Source organism: Salvelinus fontinalis, chromosome 14, assembly GCF_029448725.1.
Source record: "Salvelinus fontinalis isolate EN_2023a chromosome 14, ASM2944872v1, whole genome shotgun sequence".
In the NCBI taxonomy this organism is placed as follows: domain Eukaryota; kingdom Metazoa; phylum Chordata; class Actinopteri; order Salmoniformes; family Salmonidae; genus Salvelinus; species Salvelinus fontinalis.
The window spans coordinates 21,761,129-21,786,027 of record NC_074678.1 but is presented as its reverse complement, the minus strand read 5'-3'; the positions used below and the strand labels follow the sequence as shown (position 1 = coordinate 21,786,027).

The window sequence follows — 24,899 nt, the reverse complement described above, 5'->3', positions numbered from 1 at the left end:
GAGAGCTGATTCTGCTTCTGTAACTGGTGTCAGATTAACAGATACCCGCACTTTAATAAACCATCTGTAATGTAGACAAAAGCTGTCAATAGTCCGCCCCCCCCCCCCCCCCCCCCACCCCCCCGAAGTGTCTATACCCCACACAGATCAATGGTACTAAGTTATTTACCACAATCGAATGTTAATCACGATCACGGTACATGTTTTAATACGTGTTTCTATTAGATGTGTAGGCGCTTAACTTCAGTCATCTTGATTCTATAACTTCCCTACAATTATTTCCCAAATATCCGTACCTGTTCCATGTCGGGTATTCCTCACAGACTGTGATACTATGTGCTGCAACTCACCTTTGCCACTTTTTGCCATAGCAACGACTCTTCATTTTAATTTGGATACTTGCAGATAACAGCTGTACCACTAAATCACCATTAGATCCACCTGAATAGATGGAAAAAAACAGACACACAAAGAAAAGACGGAAAGACAGACACACAGACAGACAGACAGACAGACAGACAGACAGACAGACAGACAGACAGACAGACAGACAGGAAAACATGGAGTAGACAGAGATGAGGAGGAAGAAAAGGATGAAGGGATTAAGGTGGTCGATAAATTGGATCCTGTCCCAGACTGAGAGATGACACTAAATCTGTTAATTCTCTCTCCTCACTATTCCTCCTCCCTCCCTCCTCGATCTCTCCACCCTTCCCTTCATCGTTCATCTATCCCTCCCATCACTCTTCTACTGGTCTATATTCATGCTACTCTGTAGTCTTTCAACATTCAAAATCTAATTTAATACCAACATTATGGTCTTGTAATGCAATGCTAGGGAGATAGTTTTGTTAATTCTGTATAGCTATATTTCAATCTTTAAAATACCTTTAAGACAATCACATAATACTGTACAACACTCAACGCACAGTTTTGACAAATCGATTGAGAAAAAGTTTTAAAAGATAGAAAAGGTCATCTTAAATGCTTGGCACTACATGTGGGGTTGAAGGTAATACTGTATATACACAGAGGGACAGGAGCTCAATAGTAACTGCAGAGAATTGTAATAGCAGTATTTAAAGCCTGATAATGATTGTGATTACCGGTAGTCTTTTCAGCTGAGAGGGCGTCAGGTCTGTGTGGAGTGAGACAACACATGTGCGACCTGTCAGACTCCGACAGCGGGGGCACGGGCGGCACTCAGACACACACTATAATGTCTACTGTAAATTATTGATCACAATTAATCACATACATCCGTCACAGGCTGCCATTTCTCTTTACTATGGGTGTATAGAGCCCTATTATGAAAAAAACACACAGGTACAAAGATAGAATTGGGGAGGGTTTTTCAAACCCAAGTCTTCTCTGCCAAACTGTCTGTCATTGTTTGGATGTAATACCCAGCTACACTACCACCAAACACAAGGAATCCCTGAGGCCCTCATGGAGTAACAACACAGTGGAAGTTACAGTAAGCCGTGGACAGATCTAAAAGAGGCTGCTGTTTGGGCTCTGATGTAGCCCTGAAGGCAGTCATGCCTGTCATTAGGGTGACAGTTCCTATGACAACGGGGTGAACAGCTCACTCCTGACCTTTAGCAGACATGGTTATAATTACATTAAACTACATCTTGTCATATAATCCCTGAGCTTTCATAAACTGTTAGCCAGGGAACCAATTCAAACCTTTTCATTGTCATGTTTCTTATTATTGACTACCACTTAGCGGTGACAGACACTGTACTGTCAGAAAGTATGAGTGAGGAACTTGAACCTGAACTAGGTTGCCTTTTTGTTCAAACCCAAAGCTCTCTAAAAACAAGCCAAGTGCCAACACTGCAAAAAGTGAAATCTAAGCATACCTAAATATCTTATATTGAGTGATAATTCTTTTAAACAGTTTTTTCTACTTTTTTTACCACAATAAATTGTCTAACGTCTTTGCCAGATCATTTAGCTTATTTTATCCTTAAAAAAAGATTCATACAAGTGAATGAAGGCACAGATCAAAATTAAATGAAGTGTCTGTCAGGACCCGGTGCGAGAAACAGTCACTAATAAAATCAGCAGAACCCAGAAGATGAGGCAGACACAGCAGTACTAAAGATGGTGGTTTAATAAAAGAACAAGGTCTTCAGGCAAAGAATATAAATCCACAATGTCCAAAATAAAGCCAAGAGGCAAAAATGGATATCTTCAAAAATACAAAGAAAATCCACAAAGTGGTAAGAACAGCAAGGGAAAAAACAAACCTCAAAAGACTAATCCAAAAAACACAAGAACAAAACCAGAGAACCTCTGGAAAATCCAACAAGAGAAAATATATGTTCACAACAAGGCTTGGGCTGGGGCTGGGTGCTAACATACAAACACTGAGCAAAGAACTGAGGAACACACAGGGTTTAAATACTAACAAGGGAACGACATACAGGTGCAAACAATAATTAGAGCAAGAAAAAAAACAAAAGGTTCAAAACAAGTGCAATGGGGACATCTACTGACCAAAACCAGAACAGTCCTGGCCAAAACCTGACAGTGTCTCAACAGCACTGAGTTCATCTTCAGAGTCAGATAATTGAATTCCATCTTTCTATGGGCTGTCAAACAAACTCCAAAGTAGAGCACAAAAACAGAAGTTATTTATGAAACCAGTCCAGAAAGACTGTGTCATACTGCGAGTGCCTGGAATTTCAGAAAACAACACCCACCACCACGGTCGGCCTGTTTACTAGGCTGGATTATGAGCGGGCGTTTTCTGAGCTAAACTGACCAAGACGCACCTCCAACAACAACACATAAAACCTCACATAATTCTGCCCCACAGCAATGACAATTTCTCTCAACCAGTGGAATATGGGGTTTTTAGGTACGCGATGATGCCGCCCTTTGATAAGCAGTTCCCACTTTATCAAAGGCAGGGGCGCAAAAAAATATTTGTTTTTGTCCATTCCCAGCGCGCCTTTGCAGCGCTCCACTAACGTTCTGTCCCCCCCCCCAAAAAAATCGGACATAAATCATGTAGCAGATATAGGATATGGTAGAAAGAGTATGTGTCCTTTTCTGTAGTCTACAGAATGGAGATAACATGTATGACAATGTAATGAGAAGGACATTTTTTCCATCATTCAGGTTTCTCCGATCAAATAGTCTAACCTAAATTGTGCTCAATCAAATAAAATATCGCTGCTATGTTAACAAACAGCATATCCTAAAATCAGGACAGGTCAAAGTAAAATGGACAATACGGAATAGACAATCACAACTGTTGTCCAGGAGTTTCACCCCATTGTCATGATCAGTGGTTTCAAGTTTGTATCCTTAATTTTTTGACAAGCTGATCAATGCGAAAAATCAAATCTTCTGCCTTTCCCGCTGTGTAAACACATTGCAAATAGCCTCGCGATAACTACTGATACATTTGGGTAACTGATATTCAGAGCGTAAATAGCCAAATTGATTAGTCACTGGAATCAGGACTAATAAAGTCAATGTAATGGCCTGTTTTACAAACGGTGAGCCTACAACATGGATTGGCATTCATACATTTCCATCGCGGGTCTACATGGTAGGCTACACTCCAGCAAGCACGAGCCGACGTCTTTTGGACATCGTTTTTCGGTGTTTTACAAATGGAACGCTTACCACATAGATGAGCATTCATAAAATGTAATTTCAGGCAACACTGAAGGCTACACCTCAGTAAGCACTTACCGAAGGCGACGCCTTTTGGAAATCTTTTTTTGGTGCAGTTCCAGACTGGCCTTGATTTCCACATCCACAGACATTGGTTTTTGGTCTGGTCCAGACCAAATCTGAACAAATTATAGACATCTATGTTTGAACCTCACCAAATTTGAACTAATGATAAATGTCTATGTTAGGTTCAGATTTGGTGAGGTCCAGACCGGCCTTGATTTCAACGTCCACGGACATAGATTTTTGGCCCAGTCCAGACCAAATCTGAACCAATCATAGATGTCTATGTACGGTTCAGATTTTGTCCGGTCTGGACCAGCCTTGATTTGGCCCAAACATAAACATTTAAGGACTCCTGAGTGGCGCAGCAGTCTAAGGCACTGCGTCTCAGTGCTAGAGGCGCCATTACAGACACCCTGGTTCGAATCCAGGCTGTATCACAACCGGTTGTGATTGGGAGTCCCGTAGGGCAGTGCTCAATTGGCCTAGCATCTCGGTTTGGCCGGTGTAGGCTGTCATTGAATTTGTTCTTAACTGACTTGCCAAGTTAAATAAAGGTTACACTTTAAAAAATCTATGAATGACTTATTTTCAACTTTCATTCAGAACCAAACATTTGCCTGATTTCAACATCTGGGAAATTACATATTTTGAATATCCAGAAAATGAGTGTTTTCAACTTTAATTCAGAGCCGAAAATGAATTTGATTTAAACTTCTGGATAATTCGTATTTTCCAACGTCCTGAAAAGATGCCTTTTCAACGTCCTGGAAAATATGTATTTTAAACAAATGTAAAATATATTTTCACCTTTCATTCAAAACCTAAATTGAACTTAACTTCAATGTCTGGAAAATACGTATTTCAACGTTATTTTGCTAACTGGGACTGTTCTAGTTTTGCAGGGGGTGCATTTTTTTGTTTCGCCTATGGCGGCAGAACGACAAGGACCTGCCCTGCCCACCACAATATATGATTTGATGGTATACTCCTAGAACTATGGGAGAGCCTGAACCATTTAGAACATTCTAGCCCTACCTAGTCACTTTTTGTCTATGGTTATGTGTGTACAGTAGAGGTACAGATAAAATGTACTGTATGTACTGTATATTATTCCCCTGCATATGTCAGTGTTTCTGAATACATATCTCTGTTTTGGTGTCTATCAAATTTCTACAACATTCTTTGTGTTGTCTGTGTCTCTCATAAACTTGGTGTAATATACAGTACAGAATCCATTACCCTAATGTGTCTGTGGGTCTGTCCCTTTGTCTATCCTGTTTATTCACACAGATCCCTCCTCAAGCTATACAGTACAGGGGCGAAAATGGGTTAAAGATGTTTAGATGCTGCACAGTGTGCACATTGCTCTGCTTTCATCGCTTTTATTTCCATGCTTCTCCCTTTGCTCTACCTACACATGCTCTCTCCCTTTCCCAGTACTCTGTATGATATGTGATTATGTTGCTTAATAACGGTAAAGTAATAATTCTGGGTAGGATTGATACAGGCTTCTCCTGTTATGGATGATGTGTCTTCCCAACAACTGGAAGAGGGAAGCACAAACACACAACAGATACTCTCGAATACATTCTTCATCATCCTGACTCAACATGATCAAGTTATTGTTGGTACCAAACCTGTCCTGATAACCTGCCTTACACTGGCTGTATTTAATTTGGAACTACAACGTTTTTTGGTATAAGCTGTTAGTAATAAAAATGAAGGTAAATGTAGCCTAATACAATACTTCCCTTCATATTGAGAGATGGTTGAACAGTGAGCCCAGACAGTCAAATTAAGTCAATATGTCCAAAACAGGATATTAAAGTAAGTGTTAATGTCTCTAATCACGATGATTAACTGCCAAGTGCATGAAAGCCAATGATAAAAGAGATCAATTTAAGATCCAGTGTCTTTTCTCAGTCGGCTCCCCGCCCACCCATTCATTCCAACCTCAATATAAGAAGTTAGGCAGGGTGGGAGATTTATGAGAAGCATCTTTCAAGTTTTAGTTACAGTTTATAGAAGCAGCTTATTAATTTCCATATGCATAGATCGTTAGTATGTCTCATGGCATCACAGCGTACTTAGCACACCAGCCAGCCAAAGCCAATATTTGACTCATTCCACCATCTTTAGAAATAAGGCCATGACATGGTTGCTAATGGCAACCAGCAAGACTTCTCAGCAGCTCATGTGTTTGGTGTTCAATAGGCTGCATTTTCACAGGCAGCTCAATTCTGATATTTTTTCCACTTATTGGTCTTTTGACCAATCACATCAGATCGTTTCACATCCGATCTTTTTCAGAGCTGTTCTGATTGGTCAAAAGACCAACTAGTGAAAAAAAGATCAGAATTGGGCTGCCTATGTGAACACAGCCTATGAGTCTTTCTGTCACTGTGTGGTCCTCCTCTCATTCGTTGGGGTTGGTCGCCACCTGCTGTTAGAGAGAATTACAGGAGACTTACTGTAGATGCCACTCTGCTGGTTGAGATAATATAACCCAGTGTGGTATTACTGTGGTTAAGGCATAATGCATGCAGCTTGGAAGGTAGAATTCATTTACCTGTTCATTATCCTATTACGAACCAAACCATAAAAAATATAACATTTTCAATGTGTCTTCCAGTACAGCATTTTTATTAATTCATACAGTATACTCACACATAATTTTTCAATTGAATTGTTCTATAAAATATATTACCTTTCAGTCCGTGACAGCAGAACTAAATAGAAATAATCAGGTTTCATTTAATAATAAGCAACAACTAATTTTTAAGTTTCAAACATGGCAATCAATGTTCACAGCAGTCAAAATGCATAACATTCCAATAAAGTCAAATGCCTTTCTTTAGTCCAGCTTAGCCACATAGCTTAGTTCATATGAATAATACAAAATAAAGTGCAACTCTGAATGATGAGAATAACAACGTTCCAAAGTTTGGCCCCTTCGCATTATAGCAGTTTTGGCAATTCTTTAAGTGCAGACAACAATGAATTTGATGTTCAAAAGTAGTAACTACCATTTCGAATAGCTGCAAAACAGTTCCGCAGGTTTCCATTGAGATGACAGGAAAACAGACAGTGAAGGCAAGGTACAGACAGAGACAGACTAGTAATAGGCCGTGTGTGTTCCAATAATAATGCAGTAGGTAAGTGATGGTTGGCGATGTCCTTATCATTTAGCACTCTCAGCCATTTATCTTTCCCTCCCCCTCTATCTGGGTCCCCTCTCTCTCTAGTCTAGATTTTCCCTCCTGTCTCTCTCCTCTTCACATTGGACAAAATGCTGCCCAGTTGTCATGACAACCCTCTGGTTGGTCAGTCGGAAGCAGCTGAATTCCATCGCCATCACAACAGCTTGCTGTTACCAGACGCTAAGTTGACACTGTCTGGAATAGAACCGAACGAGAGACATTCCTGATTAATCTCATAAAACACGATTTGTTAAGATAATTAACAACAACGAAGTCATGTTTGAATTCTATTCCGACTGAAGGTGATTGAAAGCGTTGCTTAGTTTTAGTCTGAAACAAAAACGCATGCACACACACACACGCACACACAAACTTAGCTGTATCCCAAGAAATGTAGCTGTTTTTATGCATAATGTATGAGAGGAAACACATACTCACACACACATAAAGAGAGAATGACATACCAGGATAGTCCAAGGATTTGTTTCTGTTCTGGGGTAGTCTAGGTTTTTTCACAGGGGGTTTGCGATTTAGGGGCTTCTCAAGATTATTAGGGCTATCCCTGTCAGTGCCTGGGGTAAATGAAAACAGGAAATACAAGGTAACAGTCATACAGGGTGTGATCATGAGACACATTAATCCACACACACACACACACACACACACACACACAGTCAGTGTATAGTCAGTGTATATACATAGCTCTTCTGCTTTACATCTCCCCTTCGCTACTCATCTCTCTCTCTGTCTCTTCCTCTATCTTTCTACATTGACTTCCCTCTTTCTTTAGCGTTCTCTCTGTCTAAGATTGGTTGAACAGATAACCATGGGATGCTCACACACACACACACACACACACACACACACACACACACACGTCTCCTGTAGTAATCTGTGTGATTCTCCAGATGGAAGCTGTCTGTCTCCTGTAGCAACATCCTGGTCAGCTCCCACATTCTGTTTACACATACACACACACAAACACACACACACACACACACACACACACACACACACACACACACACACACACACACACACACACACACACACACACACACACACACACACACACACACACACACACACACACACACACACACACACACACACACACACACACACACACACACACACACACACACACACACACACACACACACACACTATTGGACAATAGACAGACAGGCTGATAGACAGGTGTACCTGTGTCACAAGACATAGCCTTTCTGTTCCTCTGGGGTTTCACGGGGGCTTGAGGCCTCACTGCTTCCTCACCTGCACACCATAGACCACAGTCAATTGTACACTGTCATACTCTTTGACTATAATGACAAAATTATATTGGCTTAATTTGTTAATACCTTGGCTGACAGCCCTGTAGGCCAATCCCAGCAATGGCTTTCTGAATGCAGATGGTGCAGAAGGCAGGATCGGCCTTTCATTGGCATACTCGTTTGGAGAAGACACATAGGATGATGTCTTTGGCTGAAAATAAATGGGGCACAAAACCAATAAAATGATAAATTCAAATCTACACATATCCACCAGTATACTAATGTATTCACATAAACAAGACAGCCAGATGAATATGAAAAGACAGACACCTTTTCAGGAATGGGAGGAGGCTGTCCCTCTGCATCTCTGTCTCTCTCTCTCTCTTTCCTTTCCATTCTTCCACAATCCCTCTCTCCGCCTGCTTCCTCCTCTGCACCAGCAGATAAAGATGGAGCAATAATATCACATTCTACAATATTATAAATAATGAAACAGATACATTAAATCAACACGTGTGTAAGAGAAGGGTGCAGTACCAGAGCTCTCCTGTAGATGTCTCTGTCTCAGTTTGGACAGGTTGGGTTTGCTGCTCTGGGAAGGAGGGTCTGGTTTAGATGCACTCGTAGAAACCCGTCCAGGGGGAACCCCTCCTCCATCCCTCCACCCTTCCACCTGTCCTACAGCAGTGTCTGAGCGCAGGTGCCTGTCCGTCTGTGTGTCAGAGTACTTCTGTCTGTCCATGTTTTTCTGAGAGTCAGTCTCACTTTTAGGTGATGGAGTCCTGTCTGATGGGTAAGGGGGCAGAGGTCTCTGAGCCAGATGTTGTCCCTGGGCTTGTCTGTCATTCTGTCTGCCTGACTGCCTGCTGTCTATCCACTGTCTGTCTATCTGTATGTCTTTCGGTCGACCCTCTGCCCACGTTCTGTCTGTCTGTTGTCTGCTCACCGTCCACTGTCTATCTCGATCAAACTGTCTGTCGATCTGTCTCGGTGTGTGTCTGTCAACTGTCCACTGTCTTTCCATGTGTCTATCTGTATGCCTGCTCTCCGTCCAATATCTGTCCATCTGTCTTTCTGCCGTTCTTCCCTCTGTCCATGTTTTGTCTGACAGTCTGTCCTCTGGCCAGTGCCGTTCAGCCTGTCTGTCAGCCGGTCTTATTAATGTTCTCTCTCTGTCTGTGTGATTCCCCTCTGTCCACTGTCTGTCCACCCATCTGTCTTCTGTCCACTGTCTGTCCACCTGTCTGTCTGTATCTGCAGGTTGCTCGTGCTTTGTTTCTAGCTCTGATTGCTGTAAAAAAACACAGAGGAAAGATGGGAAGAGATATTATAATCATGAATTCATCAACCAGTACGAGTTCAAGTTTTAATGCCACATGCACAAGTACAGTGAAATGCCTTTCTTGCAAACTCAAAACCCAACAATGCAATAATCAATAACACTGTAACAATGAAAAAAAACATGAGAAATAAGAATAGGAAATACACAATAAAATAAGTAAGTAAGTAAGCAAGCATACATGTGCAGGGATACTGGAGTGATGGAAGTAGATATGTATTTTGGGGGAGTGGGGGGGTAAGGGGACCAGGCAAACAGAGTAGCAGCAGCTTATATGTGAGTGTGTGTGCGGGTGTGTAGAGTCAGTATAAATGTATGTGCATATTGTGTGAGAGAGAAAACGATGGAGTGAGTGTGTGTTGGATTGACAGTGTATATGGGTGTGTAGGGCGCTGTGAGTGTGCATAGAGGCAGTGCAAAAATTTAGATAAAAAGTCAATAAAGATACAAGGTTAACTCAGATAGTCCGTGTAGCTATTTTGTTATCTATTTATCAGTCGTATTGGTTGGGGATAGAAGCTGTTCAAGAGCCTGTTGGTGTCAGACCTGATGCACCGGTACCTCTTGCCGTGCAGGAGCAGAGAAAATAGGGGGAGTGTTTTGTACCACAAGTGATACAGCATATACTGTACCTGGCTGAGTGAGTAGAAGGGGTGTCTTCTACCTGGCATGCCAGGCTGTGGTGGTATGCTCTGCACTGGCTGCAGGCTCAGGCCCACTGGCTCCTCCAACCTCTGGTCCTCCACATCACCCCCCTCACCAGGAGAGCCTGCCCTGGCAGCAGAGAGAGGGGGCTGCAGCAGTGTGTAGACATTCTCAGTGGCTGTCCTGAGAGAGAAGAGGACAGTCAGAGAAACAATGACAGAGTCAACCAAGAATTTGCTCTGTGGCCCCTGGATTGTATTTGATTAAGTCTGGACAACTCATACTTGAGTAAACCAAAGATACCTTAATTTAATAGAAAATTAAAGTAAAGTAAAAGTGAAAGTCACCCAGTAAAATCCTACTTGAGTAAAAGTAAAAAAAGTATTTGGTTTTAAATATACTTAAGTATCAAATGTAAATGCTAAAATATACTTAAGTATCAAAAGTAAAAGTATAAATAATTTCTAATTCCTTATATTAAGCAAACCAGACATCACGATTGTCTTGTTAAAAAAAAAATACAGATAGCCAGGTGCACACTACAACACTCAGACATAATTTACAAACAAAGAATTTGTTTAGTGAGTCCGCCAGATCAGATACAGTAGGGATGTCCAGGGATTCTCTTTAAAAGACGTGAATTTTACCATTTTCCTGTGCTGCTATGCATTCAAAATGTAACAAGAACTTTTGGGTGTCAGGGAAAATGTATGGAGTAGAAAGTACATTATTTTCTTAAAAGTAAAAGTAAAAGTTTCCAAAAATATAAATGTATGGAGTAGAAAGTACATTATTTTCTTAACCGTAAAAGTAAAAGTTTCCAAAAATATAAATAGTAAAGTACAGATTCCCCAAAACACTACTTAAGTAGTACTTTAAAGTATTTTTACCTAAGTACTTTACACCACTGAATATTGGGATAGAACACACACAAAAGGACAGCAGATGACACCAGTGTGTGTACACAGATGAAGATGACAGCTGTTGCCCTTCTATCACTCAGATTATGAGATGCAACAGAATGGTGATGGCGATATATCAATACATACACACAAAATATCTAGGTCAAATAGGGGAGAGGAGTTGTGCCATGAGATATTGCTTTATCTGTTTTTTGAAACCAGGTCTGCTGTTTATTTGACCAATATGAGATGAGGAGTTCCACGCAATAATGGCTCGATATAATAGTGTATGATTTCTTACATTTGTTCTGGACCTGGGGACTATGCTGGGGTAAGTGTGTGTGGCAGAGCTGTGTGAAAGTTGACTATGCAAACAATTTGGAATTTTCAACACATTGTTTCTTATAAAAAGAAGAAGTGATGCAGTCAGTCTCTCCTCAACTCATAGCCAAGAAAGACTGGCATGCATAGTATTTATATTAGCCCTCTGATTACAATGAAGGGCAAGACATGCTGCTCTGTTCTGGGTCAGCTGCAGCTTAACTAGGTCTTTCTTAGCCGCACTTGACCACATGGCTGGACAGTAATCAAGATATGACAAGACTAGAGCCAGCAGGACTTGCTTTGTGGAGTGTGGTGTCAAAAAAGCAGAACATACAATGAGAAGAAAAAGTATGTGAACCCTTTAGAATTACCTGGATTTATGCATACATTGGTCATAACATTTTATCTGATCTTCATCTAAGTCACAACAATAGACAACATAGTCTGCTTAAACTAATAACACACAAACAATTATAATTTTCCATGTCTTTATTGAACACACTGTGTAAACATTCACAGTGCAGGTTGGGAAAAGTTTGTGAACCCTTGGATTTAATAACAGGTTGACCCTCCTTTGGCAGCAATAACCTCAACCAAACATTTTCTGTAGTTGCAGATCAGACCTGCACAACGTTCAGGAAGAATTTGGGACCATTGCTCTTTACAAAACTGTTTCAGTTCCACAATATTCTTGGGATGTCTGGTGTGAACCGCTCTCGAGGTCATGCCACAGCATCTCAATTTGGTTGAGGTCAGGACTGACTGTGCAACTCCAGAAGGTGTATTTTCTTCTGTTCAAGCCATTCTGTTGTTGATTTACTTCTGTCTTTTGTGTTGTTGTCCTGTTGCGTCACCTAACTTCTGTTGAGCTTCAAATTGGCAGACAGATAGCCTTATATTCTCCTGCAAAATGTCTTGATAAACTTGGGAATTCCTTTTTCCGGCAATGATAGCAAGCTGTCCAGGCCCTGAGGCAGCCCCAAACCATAATGCTCCTTCCACCATACTTTACAGTTGGGATGAGGTTTTGATGTTGGTGTGCTGTGCCTTTTTTTCTCCACACATAGTGTTGTGTTCTCCTTCCAAACAACACAACTTGAGTTTCATCTGTCCACAGAATATTTTGCCAGTAGCGCTGTGTAAGAACATCCAGGTGCTCTTTTGCGATCTTCAGACACGCAGCAATGTTTTTTTGTGGACAGCAGTGGCTTCTTCCATGGTGTCCTCCCATGAACACCATTCTTGTTTAGTGTTTTACGCATTGTAGACTCGTCAACATAGATATTAGCATCTTCCAGAGATTTCTTTAAGTCTTTAGCTGACACTGGGATTATTCTTAACCTCATTCAGCATTCTTCTCTGTGCTCTTGCAGTCATCTTGGCAGGACGGCCACTCCTAGGGAGAGTAGCAACAGTGCTGAAATTTCTCCATTCATAGACAATTTGTCGTACCGTGGACTGACTTTTAGAGATACCTTTGTAACCATTTCCAGCTTTATGCAAAGAAACAATTCTTAATCTTAGGTCTTCTGAGATCTCTTTTGCTCAAGGCATGGTTCACATCAGGCAATGCTTCTTGTGAAAAGCAAACTCGAATTTTGTGAGTGTTTTTTTTAATGGGGCAGGGCAGCTCTAACCAAAATCTCCAATCTCGTCTCATTGATTCGACTCCAGGTTAGTTGACTCCTGACTCCAAATAGCTTTTGGAGAAGTCATTAGCCTAGGGGTTCACATACTTTTTTCAACCTACACTGTGAATGTTAAATTATGTATTCAATATAGACAAGAAAAATACAATAATTTGTGTGTTATTAGTTTAAGCAAACTGTTTGTCTATTGTTGTGACTTAGATGAAGATCAGATCAAATTTTATGTTAAATGTATGCAGAAATCCAGGTAATTCCAAACGGTTCACATACTTTTTCTTGCCACTGTATATTACGGACAGACCTCTCCCCATCTTCACAAGCATTGCATCTATATGTTTTGACCATGACAGTTTACAATCTAAGGTAAAACCAAGTCTCCTCAACTCTCTTCAACAGCCACACCATTTATTACCAGATTCAGCTGACGTCTAGAGCTTAGGGAGTGATTTGTACCAAATACAATGCTCTTACTTTTAGAGATGTTCAAGACAAGTTTATTACTGGCCACCCATTCCAAAACTGACCGTAAGTCCTTGTTAAGTGTTTGTTACCTCATTTGCTGTGGTTGCTGACACTTATATAGTTGAGTCATCAGCATACATGGCCACAAAGGCTTTGTTAAATGCCACTGGCATGTCATTGGTAAAAATAGAAAAAGGTAGAGGGCCTAGAGAACTGCCCTGCAGTACACCACACCCTACATGTGAAAATGGGTGTAGTGTATCAAAAACACGTGTTTTGACTTTAAATTTCCTGTGAAATCATGTGATTTTCTACATGTAAAATCATGTGTTTTTTCTGTAAGGGTGTGCTCTCCGGCAGCATGCCCATTCCTCATGTCAACACAGAGCTGCATCCCAGCACTGATTTAGACTAGTAGCACACAGGGCCCACAGAGCATGCACTTAATGCCCATCATACGAGCAGATGGACAGAGAGAGAAAGAGAGAGTGAATGAGATATATACATTCATAAAGTGGTGGGTGATATGTAATAAAGTGACTGAAGATGCAGCAACACTGACATATACAGTTGAAGTCGGAAGTTTACATACACCTTAACCAAATACATTTAAACTCAGTTTTTCACAATTCCTGACATTAAATCATAGTAATAATTCCCTGTCTTAGGTTAGTTAGGATCACCACTTTATTTTAAGAAGGTGAAATGTCAGAATAATAGTAGAAAGAATTATTTATTTCAGCTTTTATTTCTTTCATCACATTCCCAGTGGGTCAGAAGTTTACATACACTCAATTAGTATTTGGTAGCATTGCCTTTAAATTGTTTAACTTGGGTCAAACGTTTCGGGTAGCCTTCCACAAGCTTCTCACAATAAGTTGGGTGAATTTTGGCCCATTCCTCCTGACAGAGCTGGTGTAACTGAGTCAGGTTTGTAGGCCTCTTTGCTCGCACACACCTTTTCAGTTCTGCCCACAAATTGTCGATAGGATTGAGGTCAGGGCTTTGTGATGGCCACTCCAATACCTTGACTTTGTTGTCCTTAAAACATTTTGCCACAACTTTGGAAGTATGCTTGGGTCATTGTCCATTTGCGACCAAGTTTTAACTTCCTGACTGATGTCTTGAGATGTTGCTTCAATATATCCACATAGTGTCACGTTCCTGACCTGTTTTCTGTTGTTTTGTATGTGTTTAGTTGGTCAGGACGTGAGCTGGGTGGGAATTCTATGTTGTGTGTCTAGTTTGTCTGTTTCTATGTCAGCCTAGTGTAGGTTCTCAATCAGAGGCAGATGGTAATCGTTGTCTCTGATTGAGAATCATATATAGGAGGCTTGTTTTGTGTTGGGAGTTTGTGGGTGTTTGTTTCCTGTCTCTGTGATTGTCTGCACCAGATAGGTCTGTGTCGGGTTTTGCACATTTGTTATTTTGTATTGTTGTTTGTAGTGTTTTACTTGTTCTTAATTAAACATGTTTAACACTAGCCGCGCTGCACTTTGGTCCTCTCCTTCACCCCTGGAAGAAAACCGTTACACATAGTTGTCCTCCCTCATGATGCCATCTATTTTGTGAAGTGCACCAGTCCCTCCTGCAGCAAAGCACCCCCACAACATGATGCTGCCACCCCCGTGCTTCACTGTTGGGATGGTGTTCTTCGGCTTGCAAGCTTCCCCCTTTTTCCTCCAAACATAACAATGGTCATTATGGCCAAACAGTTCTATTTTTGTTTCATCAGACCAGAGGACATTTCTCCAAAAAGTGTGATCTTTGTCCCCATGTGCAGTTGCAAACCGTAGTTTGGCTTTTTTATGCTGGTTTTGGAGCAGTGGCTTCTTCCTTGCTGAGCGGCCTTTCAGGTTATGTCGATATAGGACTCGTTTTGCTGTAGATACTTTTGTACCTGTTTCCTCCAGCATCTTCACAAGGTCCTTTGCTGTTGTTCTGGGATTGATTTGCACTTTTTGCACCAAAGTACATTCATCTCTAGGAGACAGAACACGTCTCCTTCCTGAGCGGTATGACGGCTGCGTGGTCCCATGGTGTTTATACTTGATTACTATTGTTTGTACAGATGAACGTGGTACCTTCAGGCGTTTGGACATTGCTCCCAAGGATGAACCAGACTTGTGGAGCTCTAAAAAACGTTTTCTGAGGTCTTGGCTGATTTCTTTTGATTTTCCCATGATGTCAAGCAAGGAGGCACTGAGTTTGAAGGTAGGCCTTGAAATACATCCACAGGTACACCTCCAATTGGCTAAAATTATGTCAACTAGCCTATCAGAAAATTCTAAAGCCATGACATAATTTTCTGGAATATAGTTTGTTAACAAGACATTTGTGGAATGGTTGAAAAATGAGTTTTAATGACTCCAACCTAAGTGTATGTAAACTTCCGACTTCAACTGTATATCATACTGTGCAGATTGCAGCTGCATATATCATACTACATGGGAGAGTGTGTATGTATGATAATGAGGATTCACAAACCCTGTGGGTGCCATGGTGACAGTGCGACACTCTTCCCCACATCCGTCTCCGCCAGAATCTGGCCCCTGATTGGAGAGCGTTGAGTTGCGGTTCCTACGGAAACCAAAGATGGCCAGCATATTGCGTCTCTTCTTTCGTCTGAGGGAGTGGGCTTTATGGAGAGAGGACAACTGACTGGTGTAGGGAAATAGAGATGGAGAGGGTAAAGAGAGATGAGGGGAGCGAAACAGGAAAAAGAGAAAGGGTAAAGACAAAAAGCAGATGTTATGAGAGACAAACTGACCATAGCTATGCTGTAAAAATACAGTTTGTCTATCATTTTTAAGATACATATCTGTTCAGTTTGTCCCTAGTCAGCACCTGCACTTTTTATTATTCTCTCTATCATCAGACCCCCAAACACTCTTAGAAAAAAGGTGCCATCTAGAATCTAAAAGGGTTCTTCAGCTGTCCCCATAGGATAAACATTTGAAGAAGCCTTTTTGGTTCCAGGTAGAACCCTTTTGGTTCCAGGTAGAAAGCTTTTGGATTCCATGTAGAGCACTTTCTACATATGGTTCAACATGAAACCCAAAAGGGTTCTGCCTGGAACCAAAAAGGTTTATGGGGACAGCCAAAAAAGAGTGCATGTTTCTCTGGGCTGCTGCCTCACTGAAACTTAATAACACTTCCCAGCAGCAAGGGATGTTGCTAGGATACCACTCCTGGCACACAATGCTTTATCCAGAGTGCATTACTTTAGAAATATGTTTAACAGTAAATGTAATAATACTAAAAGCATAAACTTAACAAGATGATCTGTTGTGTGGGTGTACTTTAGCATGGACCAGCATTACTCTGCCAGCCTGTGACAGGCGGAGAGGATACTCTCTAAAACTATTACTAAAGGCAGAGCTCACCTACTGTAAAGTCCTTCTCCTGAAAGCAGTCAATGGACTGATGGAAAGTAGAGCCTATGCTAAATGACTTAGGTTGTAGTTTCTTTGGGGGATTCATGTAATTTAGATCATGCATATGGTGTGCTATTCACTCCAATTGCCTTTAGTCATTGAGAGAGAGAGGTGTGTAGGAGAAAGAGAGAGAAAGTGAGAGGGGGAGATCTACCTATCAGGGAGCACTCTCTTGGTGTAGAAATCTGGGAGTCCATGATCAATAGGGGTGACAGCTCCATTTTGCTGGGGACAGAGAAAAACACCCATATTTTAGATTGACCATACAGATAGATGTAGGATCTTAATTTCACCAGTTTCTCACAGCAGACAGTTTTCTTGCAGCAACATGAAATGTTAATTATTAGGTGGATTATAATTAATGGACATTTTTGTAGGGGTTGATACATTTTATGTAAGGGAAAATCAAGTCTGAAATTGAAAAGTGGACATTAAACTTCAGGAGCCTTTTTAAACATCAAAGTACTTTTTTTGGGGGGGGGTACAGTTTAATTTTTAAAGTGTTCTGTTGGTAATAATACAAATGGATTATACTACAGAGCTTTGGAGAGATGACTTAACCCAATTGGAGTAATTCACTTAGTATAGACAACCCTGGACACAATCCAAATCATCCTGAAAATAGAGCAGCATGCTGCCACTGCCGGGAGCTGGGAGGGCCCAGTATTTGGGAATATGCTATACGGTGGGACTTAAGCATGAGTCATAAATTCATTCAATTAAAAGTTTTTGTATTATCATTATGTTAATTACAGGAATAATTGCTCTAATGCAGGTATTCCCAAACTGGGGTACATTTTGTTGAACAATTTTTTCTTCACATTTTCAAACAGTCCATTTATATTTTCCAACGAGGCTAAACATTTGGGAGAGTTTTTTTCTCTCTCGCCTGAGTAGCCTCGTTTCACTGCCAAAAATTAAATTAAACCATCTAGTGTTCAGCGAAATAACAACACAATGTCATATACAGGTAGGCTAGTCAAATAATTAACATCCAATCACATTAACCATTACTCTCTCGTGGGAATTCCACTAACGGTCCGTATGTAGCCAAAAGTAGCTGCTGCTCATGTTGGTATCTGTACTGATGGCGCAAAAGCCATGACAGAGACATAGTGGAGTGGTAATGCGCGTCCAAGCAGTTGCTCCCGACACCACTTGGGTACACTGCAGCATCCACCGGGAGGCTCTTGATGCCAAGGGAATGCCTGACAGTTTGAAAGACGTTTTGGACACTACAGTGAAAATGGTTAACTTTGTTAAAGCAAGGCCCCTGAACTCTCGTGTATTTTCTCCATCATTGTATGATTTTTTGTGTGCAAATTAACTCAAGCTTACGGACAATGTCAAATGTGATATAGCGAAGCACCTGAGTGAGTTGGGTGCGCAATTACGCAGGTACTTTCCCAAAACGGATTACACAAACAACTGGATTCGTTATCCCTTTCATGCCCTGCCTCCAGTCTACTTACCAATATCTGAACAAGAGAGCCTCATCAAAATTGCAACAAGCAGTTATGTGAAAATTTAATTTAAAATCAGAAGCCACTGTCAGATTTCTGGATAGGGCTGCACTCAGCGTATCCTGCCGTAGAAAATCAAGGTGTTAAGACACTGATGCCCTTTGCAACCACGCACCTATGTGAGAGTGGATTCTCAGCCCTCAGTCGCATGAAAACTTAATACAGGCACAGACTGTGTGTGGAAAATTGTTTAAGACTGAGACTCTCTCCAATACAACCTAACATTGCAGAGTTACAGTGGAGCAAAAAAGTATTTAGTCAGCCACCAATTGTGCAAGTTCTCCCACTTAAAAAGATGAGAGAGGCCTGTAATTTTCATCATAGGTACACTTCAACTATGACAGACAAAATGAGAAAAAAAAATCCAGAAAATCACATTGTAGGATTTTTTATGAATTTATTTGCAAATTATGGTGGAAAATAAATATTTGGTCAATAACAAAAGTTTATCTCAATACTTTGTTATATACCCTTTGTTGGCAATGACAGAGGTCAAACGTTTTCTGTAAGTCTTCACAAGGTTTTCACACACTGTTGCTGGTATTTTGGCCCATTCCTCCATGCAGATCTCCTCTAGAGCAGTGATGTTTTGGGGCTGTTGCTGGGCAACACGGACTCAACTCCCTCCAAAGATTGTCTATGGGGTTGAGATCTGGAGACTGGCTAGGCCACCCCAGGACCTTGAAATGCTTCTTACGAAGCAACTCCTTCGTTGCCCGGGCGGTGTGTTTGGGAGCATTGTCATGTTGAAAGACCCAGCCATGTTTCATCTTCAATGCCCTTGCTGATGGAAGGAGGTTTTCACTCAAAATCTCACGATACATGACCCCATTCATTCTTTCCTTTACACGGATCAGTCGTCCTGGTCCCTTTGCAGAAAAACAGCCCCAAAGCATGATGTTTCCACCCCCATGCTTCACAGTAGGTATGGTGTTCTTTGGATGCATTCTTTGTCCTCCAAACACGACGAGTTGAGTTTTTACAAAAAAGTTATATTTTGGTTTCATCTGACTATATGACATTCTCCCAATCTTCTTCTGGATCATCCAAATGCTCTCTAGCAAACTTCAGATGGGCCTGGACATGTACTGGCTTAAGCAGGGGGACACGTCTGGCACTGCAGGATTTGAGTCCCTGGCGGCGTAGTGTGTTACTGATGGTAGGCTTTGCTACTTTGGTCCCAGCTCTCTGCAGGTCATTCACTAGGTCCCTCCGTGTGGTTCTGGGATTTTTGCTCACCGTTCTTGTGATCATTTTGACCCCACGGGGTGAGATCTTGCGTGGAGCCCCAGATCGAGGGAGATTATCAGTGGTCTTGTATGTCTTCCATTTCCTAATAATTGCTCCCACAGTTGATTTCTTCAAACCAAGCTGCTTACCTATTGCAGATTCAGTCTTCCCAGCCTGGTGCAGGTCTACAATTTTGTTTCTGGTGTCCTTTGACAGCTCTTTGGTCTTGGCCATAGTGGACTTTGGAGTGTGACTGTTTGAGGTTGTGGACAGGTGTCTTTTATACTGATAACAAGTTCAAACAGGTGCCATTATTACAGGTAACGAGTGGAGGACAGAGGAGCCTCTTAAAGAAGAAGTTACAGGTCTGTGAGAGCCAGAAATCTTGCTTGTTTGTAGGTGACCAAATACTTATTTTCCACCATAATGTACAAATAAATTCATTAAAAATCCTACAATGTGATTTTCTGGATTTTTTTTCTAATTTTGTCTGTCATAGTTGAAGTGTACCTATGATGAAAATTACAGGCCTCTCTCATCTTTTTAAGTGGGAGAACTTGCACAATTGGTGGCTGACTAAATACTTTTTTCCCCCACTATGTGCATCCTTTCAAACACACCCTTCTCATTAACCTGTGGTGAGTTAGTCACCATTTTCAATTAACAAATAAGGTTTTATATGTACATTTACATTTAAGTCATTTAGCAGACGCTCTTATCCAGAGCGACTTACAAATTGGTGCATTCACCTTATGACATCCATATGTAAGATGGTTAAATAAAGAACCAAAATAATGATTATTTTTTATATTATTATTTGTGCCCTGTGTCGTGAAAAATTGCGAGATTATGTTATAGTGCTTGTAAGATTATATTATAATCTTTGTATTGCATTTGAATGGTTGTTTTATTCGACAGAATAGAATCTGTCGACTATTGTGTGTTCAGTGTTCCACTGAGGATGGGCCTCTATAAGATAGCACTGACAGAGGAGATTTACGATGTCTTTGGCCAATAAAGCCTAAAGAGCATTCCAGATAGTGAGGTAATGTTTTTGTACTATGAAGTACCAGGAACGAGATTAGAACCTCGTTTTAGAGACCAAACTGAGCGATAATTTATAGTGAATGCAATCTGGCTAAGGGATACTCCTTTCTCAAGTAAAAGGCCCTTTGTGAAGAGTTCCTATTATCTGTGGTTTGTCATGTCGACTAGGGTGGTGTATCTTGGCTATAAAATATCTTGGTATTCTTTTATAGGGACTCTCAGAATTCATTATAGACACTGAATTGATCTGAGAGTCAAAGGGCTATAGTAAAGCTCACACATTATTAAAGATGAAGTTTGTAACTCTCCTCATTTGGTAATACAGGAATTTTTTTTTTTTTTTTTTTTTTTTTTTTTTTTTTTTTTTTTTTTTTTTTTTTTTTTTTGATTGTTGTTCAAATATTTTTATTGAACACACACAGGAATGGTGTATAGGTATGAAAGGCAGGTATACAATTTTTAACTAAACATAAAAGAGCAGACAGAAATAAAAAGATCCAGAGTTCTGGGTACAAAACAATTATTACAAAACAAGACATACAAAACAAGGACAGGTAGAAAGAAAGAGGGTGGGTGTCACCCCCCCTTATTCCCCCCCTTTACCCCCCCCCCCCCTTATCCCTTCCCCTTATACCCCTCCCCGCTGCTCGGGTGGCGGTGCCAGCACGTGCTGCCCAGAGGTGGATTAAAATATTACAATGGAGAGTGCGTTAAAAAGTACAAATTCACAGCGCCGAATGGTCCAAGTAAGAGAGGAAAGGCTGCCAGATCTGATCAAATGTTAATAATTTATTGTTCAGAATATATCTAATCCTTTCTAAGTGTACAGTGTTTGCCAATTCGCTGAGCCATAATTTGGTAGTGGGCGCTTCCCTCTTTTTCCAGAACAACAAGATTAGTTTTTTTGCCGAAATGAGACTGTAAGAGATGAGTTGTTTTTGGGGGTTGGTTAGTCCGATTAGGGAATCAGACACTCCCAGGATTATCAGAAGCGGGTCTGGGTCAATTGAAGTCTCCAGAACTTCAGAGAGGATCCTAAAAATTCCACACCAGTAACCATGCAAGCTAGAGCATAGGGCAAAGCAGTGGAGAAGTGTACCCTGTGCAGCCTGACATTTATCACACAAAGGGGATGTATCAGGAAATATCCTATGCAGTTTGGTTTTGGAATAGTGTAATCTGTGTAATACCTTGAATTGTATGAGCCGATGTCTGGAGTTAATGGAGCAGGTGTGGATATACTCCAAGCTATCTTCCCAGTCTGCCATCGAAATGTCAGTCCCTAGTTCTTCCTCCCATTTTGCCTTAATGGCCTCTGTAGAGGGTGTGCTAACCGATTGAAAAGAGTCATATAAACGAGATATCAGTTTGTCTGAGGTGGGGGATGTTTTTATGCATCCGTCAAACATGGAAGGCTTAGCGTTCCCAAATGTTGGGAGGTGTTTCCTAACATAGTCTCTGATTTGTAGGTATCTGAAAAAGTTATTTCTGGGAAGATTATAAGTTTCCCTCAGCAACTCAAAGGAAGCAAAGGTCCCTTCTATATATAAATCCCCTATGGTACTTATCCCCAACTCTCCCCATTGCTCAAAGGTGTTATCAAGGTTGGAGGGGGCAAAGGAGGGGTTCCTGGCAACAGGGAGCATGAATGACATTGGTCTAAGCTCAAAGTGGGTTTTAATTTGCTTCCAGATTCGGACTGTGCTATGTATAATAGGATTGTTACGATAAAGTGACCTCTCCAGATTGACAGGCGACAAAATCACAGCACCAATAGAGAAGGGGTGACACTCCTCACGCTCCATACTAAGCCAGGTGGGTGACGGACGTGCGTCATCCAGCAAAAACGTAACCGCACGGAGGTTAGCGGCCCAATAATAAAATATAAAATTTGGGAGAGACAGTCCTCCTTCCATCTTGGATTTGCAGAGGTGTTTTTTACCTATCCTGTGTGTTTTATAATCCCAGATGAAAGGATTGATAATTGAGTCCAGTTGTTTATGAAAGGATTTAGGTATGAATACTGGGATGTTCTGGTATAGGTAGAGCAGTTGTGGGAGGAAGACCATTTTAATGGCATTAATTCTTCCGAGCAGAGAAATTGGGAGAGTTCTCCAAAATTGTATGTTTGTTTTTAGTTTTTGCATCAGCGAGGGGAAATTCTCTTTAAATAGTAAGGAATATTGTTTGGTAACTACAATTCCTAGATAGGTAAATTTTTCTGAAGATAACTTAAGTGGAAGATGTTCTAGCCAGGAGGTGTTTTGTAACCGTATGGGCATTAATTCACTCTTGTTCCAATTTATTCTGTATCCCGAGAAGGTACCAAACAAATTAATCACATCAAGAATAGCTGGAATACTAGCTTGGGGTTCTGTTACATAGAGGAGAATGTCATCTGCGTATAGGGAAATCTTATTTAGAGTATCTTTAGTATTATAGCCGTGTATTGCTGCATCAGATCTAATCGTCTGAGCGAGAGGTTCAATGATTAGGGCGAAGAGCATCGGCGACAGCGCACAACCCTGCCTTGTCCCTCTGTAGAGGTTAAATCGGGGCGACAATGATTGGTTAGTGAGTATTCTCGCACAGGGGTTCCTATATAAAAGCTGGATCCAATTTATGAACCCATCTCCAATATTAAATTTATGTAGGACTTTGAATAGATAGGACCACTCAACTTGGTCAAAAGCCTTCTCGGCGTCAAGAGATATAACGGCAAGGTCCATGTTTGGTAACCTCTGAGAATACATAATGTTGAAGAGGCGCCTGAGATTGAAGAATGAGTTTCTGTTCGGGATAAAGCCGGTCTGGTCCGAATGGACCAGTTTGCCAATTAAAGTGCTAAGCCTGTTAGCCAGGGTTTTTGCTAAAATCTTTTGGTCTGTATTGAGGAGGGATATTGGTCTGTATGACCCTACCTCTTCCGGATCTTTACCCTTCTTATGTATAACTGTAATGAATGCTTCCTCCAAAGTAGATGGAAGAGCTCCATCCTCTCTGGACTGAACCAACATTTTGTGCAGGTAGGGAGAGAGCATGTTGCTGAATGTTTTATAGAATTCACCCGGGTATCCATCTGGGCCCGGGGTCTTGCCACTCTTTAGAGTTTTGATTGTTTCTCGAATTTCTTCAAGAGATATTTCCTTATTCAGGAAGTTAGAATCTTCCTGGCTCAGGGCAGGAAGATTACAGTCATCCAAAAAGTTTTGCATAATTAAGGGGTTAGAATCGGCTTTAGATGTATATAGAGTCTCATAAAACTGACGGAATCTGTCATTGATGTCTTTGGGGGAAGAGAGTAATTCCCCAGATGCAGACTTAACTTTGTGAATCATTCGGTCACTCACAATTTTTCGAAGTTGTCTGGCGAGTAATTTGTGTGGTTTGTCACCAAACTCAAAATATTTTTGCTTGGCGTAGAGAAAAGATTTAGCAATTTTAGCTGAGAGAGTCTGATTATATTCAAATTTTAAAGAGGTAATTTTTTTATGTTTCTCCATAGATGGATGTCTAGCATTCTCCCTATCCAGTAAGTGAATTTGTCCCTCCAGTACTACCAATTTTCCCTTGTTTTGCCTACTCCTGGCAGTCTGATAGGAGATGATACAGCCTCTCAAATAAACCTTAAGTGTTTCCCACAGTAATGCTGGGGAAGTCTCTGTGTTGTCGTTGGTATCAAAGAAAAATGTTATTTGGTCTTTAAGATGTTCACAGAATGTTGGTTCTGTGAGGAGCTGAGGATTTAACCTCCAGACCCTCTCGTTTGGTACCATGTCACCCAATCTCAGGGAGAAGGTGAGTGGACTGTGGTCCGAGATTATAATATCATGATACTTCACATTACAGGTATAGGGGAGTAGTTTAGCATCAACCAAAAAGTAGTCAATTCGAGTATAAACATTGTGAACATGAGAGTGAAAGGAGTATTCCCTGCCCGTAGGGTTAGTGATCCTCCATATATCAAATAAGTTAGAATTCTTTATGTAGGTATTCAAGAATTCACTTGAATAGGAGGTGGGGGTTCGCCGGGTAGAGGATCTGTCCAAATATTGGTCTAGCACGCAGTTAAGGTCCCCTCCAATGATCAGGTTAGTATGGGAGATATCTGGAATCAGGGCAAGGACTCTTTTGAAAAAAGAGGGGTTATCAATGTTTG

At 41.0% G+C, this 24,899-nt stretch overlaps 1 protein-coding gene across 3 annotated transcripts in view; it reads right to left on the bottom strand.

The window, feature by feature from the left end:
• Window positions 1-6,331: 6,331 nt before the first annotated feature.
• Window positions 6,332-24,899, bottom strand: part of LOC129869613 (capping protein, Arp2/3 and myosin-I linker protein 3-like) — a 41,301-nt gene continuing 22,733 nt past the window's right edge. For all 3 annotated transcript variants that reach the window (XM_055944176.1, XM_055944177.1, XM_055944178.1), the window contains 9 exons: window positions 17,095-17,165; window positions 15,991-16,164; window positions 10,154-10,349; window positions 8,720-9,473; window positions 8,513-8,613; window positions 8,270-8,393; window positions 8,112-8,183; window positions 7,370-7,477; window positions 6,332-7,100 (listed from right to left, as the gene is read on the bottom strand). In XM_055944176.1, coding sequence (XP_055800151.1) covers window positions 7,060-7,100; window positions 7,370-7,477; window positions 8,112-8,183; window positions 8,270-8,393; window positions 8,513-8,613; window positions 8,720-9,473; window positions 10,154-10,349; window positions 15,991-16,164; window positions 17,095-17,165 — 1,641 coding nt within the window. In that variant the 3' untranslated portion in view covers window positions 6,332-7,059. The remainder of the gene's footprint in view (window positions 7,101-7,369; window positions 7,478-8,111; window positions 8,184-8,269; window positions 8,394-8,512; window positions 8,614-8,719; window positions 9,474-10,153; window positions 10,350-15,990; window positions 16,165-17,094; window positions 17,166-24,899) is intronic.